This window comes from Orycteropus afer, unplaced genomic scaffold, assembly GCF_000298275.1.
Source record: "Orycteropus afer afer isolate SDZICR_OR568_19922 unplaced genomic scaffold, OryAfe1.0 scaffold00663, whole genome shotgun sequence".
In the NCBI taxonomy this organism is placed as follows: Eukaryota; Metazoa; Chordata; class Mammalia; order Tubulidentata; family Orycteropodidae; genus Orycteropus; species Orycteropus afer.
In genome coordinates, this window is record NW_006922250.1 from 1,145,198 (window position 1) to 1,146,730 (window position 1,533).

Genomic DNA, 1,533 nt, shown 5'->3' on the forward strand with positions numbered 1-1,533 from the left:
AAGTAGATTGCCCAACCTTCCTTCCGAGGAGTGGCTGGTGGGTTTGAACCGCCAGCCTTCTGGTTAGCAGTCAGATGCCTTAGGCACTACGCCACCAGAGCTCCCTCATCTCTTGACGGACACTTTAATTGTCTTTACCCCTCATCCACTGATGCACACTTGGGCTGTGTCTCTTCATGGCTAACGGGTACCGCACTGGGTTCATGCATCATCTGCCGGTGGGCATGTGGGTGGTTTGCACCTCAGGACCAGGAACCCTGCTGCTGTGCACACGGGTGGCCGTGTCTGTGCGTGAACCCTGTTGTAGTTCTCTTGGGGGACTGCCGAGTGGAATCGCTGGCCATGGGGTTCTCGGCCTCACTTTCTGAGGGAGCTGCGGGTTGTTCGCTTTGTAACTTCCACATAGAAATGCCCAGACTCACACAGAAGCTGCGCCTGGTTCCCGCCTGCACACATGTGGGCACCACATGACCGTGGAGGCAGACAGTGTGAGGGCCCAAGGGGCCGCCGGGGCCTGCCCGGCCCTGGAGTTAGTGGGATGGTCACCCTTCCCCAGCCCTCATCTGTGGGTGGACAGCTGGGTGCTTTCTCTTTATGCCTGAGGGACACTCCACGGTGTGAACAGACCCCATTGTATTTATTCATCATCTGTTGGTGGACGCGTGGGTTGTTTCTGCCTCCACGGCTGACTCGGTGCTGGGACACCTCTGGGACCCCGTGAGCGGCAGAGAACCTGAGGGGGTGGAGACTGACAGGTCATGGAACAAGCCTGCCATGCTGGGGCGGAGACGCTAGGGCAGACGGGAGCGGGTCATGGGGCATGTGCGCAGCACGTCGTGGGCCACAGAGACTTACCACGATGGTGTCTGCACCCACCACCACGTCCGGGGTCCTCAAGTCCTGCCAGAAATCCAAACTCAGGTTAGAAGCAATGTCCTTCAGGCTGAACTATCAGGTATGTCTATGCAGGGGGCTGTACCCAAGACCACATACAGGGCTGGTAGACAATGATTCTACAAGTGTATTTGTATGATCTCTAAGAATTCCCAGGTGTATAGTAGAGCTGACAAGGGACAAGGTTGTAGTCACTTTTTGGTCACAGCCAGCTACCCAGAGGGAGTGAGTAGCTGGACCTGTGGGCTTGGGACCATGGTCCCAGGGGACATCGAGCTCAGTTGGCATATCATACTACACAAAACATTGCTCCATCTCCTACTGTGGCGAGTAGCAACTGGGATCTTAAAAGCTTGCAAGCAGCCATCTAGATGCAACAATGGGTCTCTCTTTGTCTACAACAAAGAGGAATGAAGAAAACCAAAGACACATGGAAACAATTAGTCCAAAGGACTGGTAGACCATGCAATCCTCAGCCTATATGACTATGAGACCAGAAGAACTAGATGGTGCCCGGCTACCACTGTCAACCACTTGGAAGGGGTCTATGGAGGAGATACTGGATAGAGAGGGAGAACAATGTGGAACAAACTCAAAATCATTTGGTGGGAAAAAAGAGGGGGACCAGGTTCGTTGGTC

General features: G+C 54.3%; 1 protein-coding gene across 1 annotated transcript in view; it reads right to left on the minus strand.

Annotated features, from left to right (window-relative positions):
• Positions 1-900, minus strand: part of ASMTL (acetylserotonin O-methyltransferase like) — a gene marked incomplete at its 5' end in the record, with an annotated part of 12,891 nt that extends 11,991 nt beyond the window's left edge. The window contains one exon of the mRNA XM_007956775.1: positions 856-900. Coding sequence (XP_007954966.1) covers positions 856-900 — 45 coding nt within the window. The remainder of the gene's footprint in view (positions 1-855) is intronic.
• Positions 901-1,533: the final 633 nt, after the last annotated feature.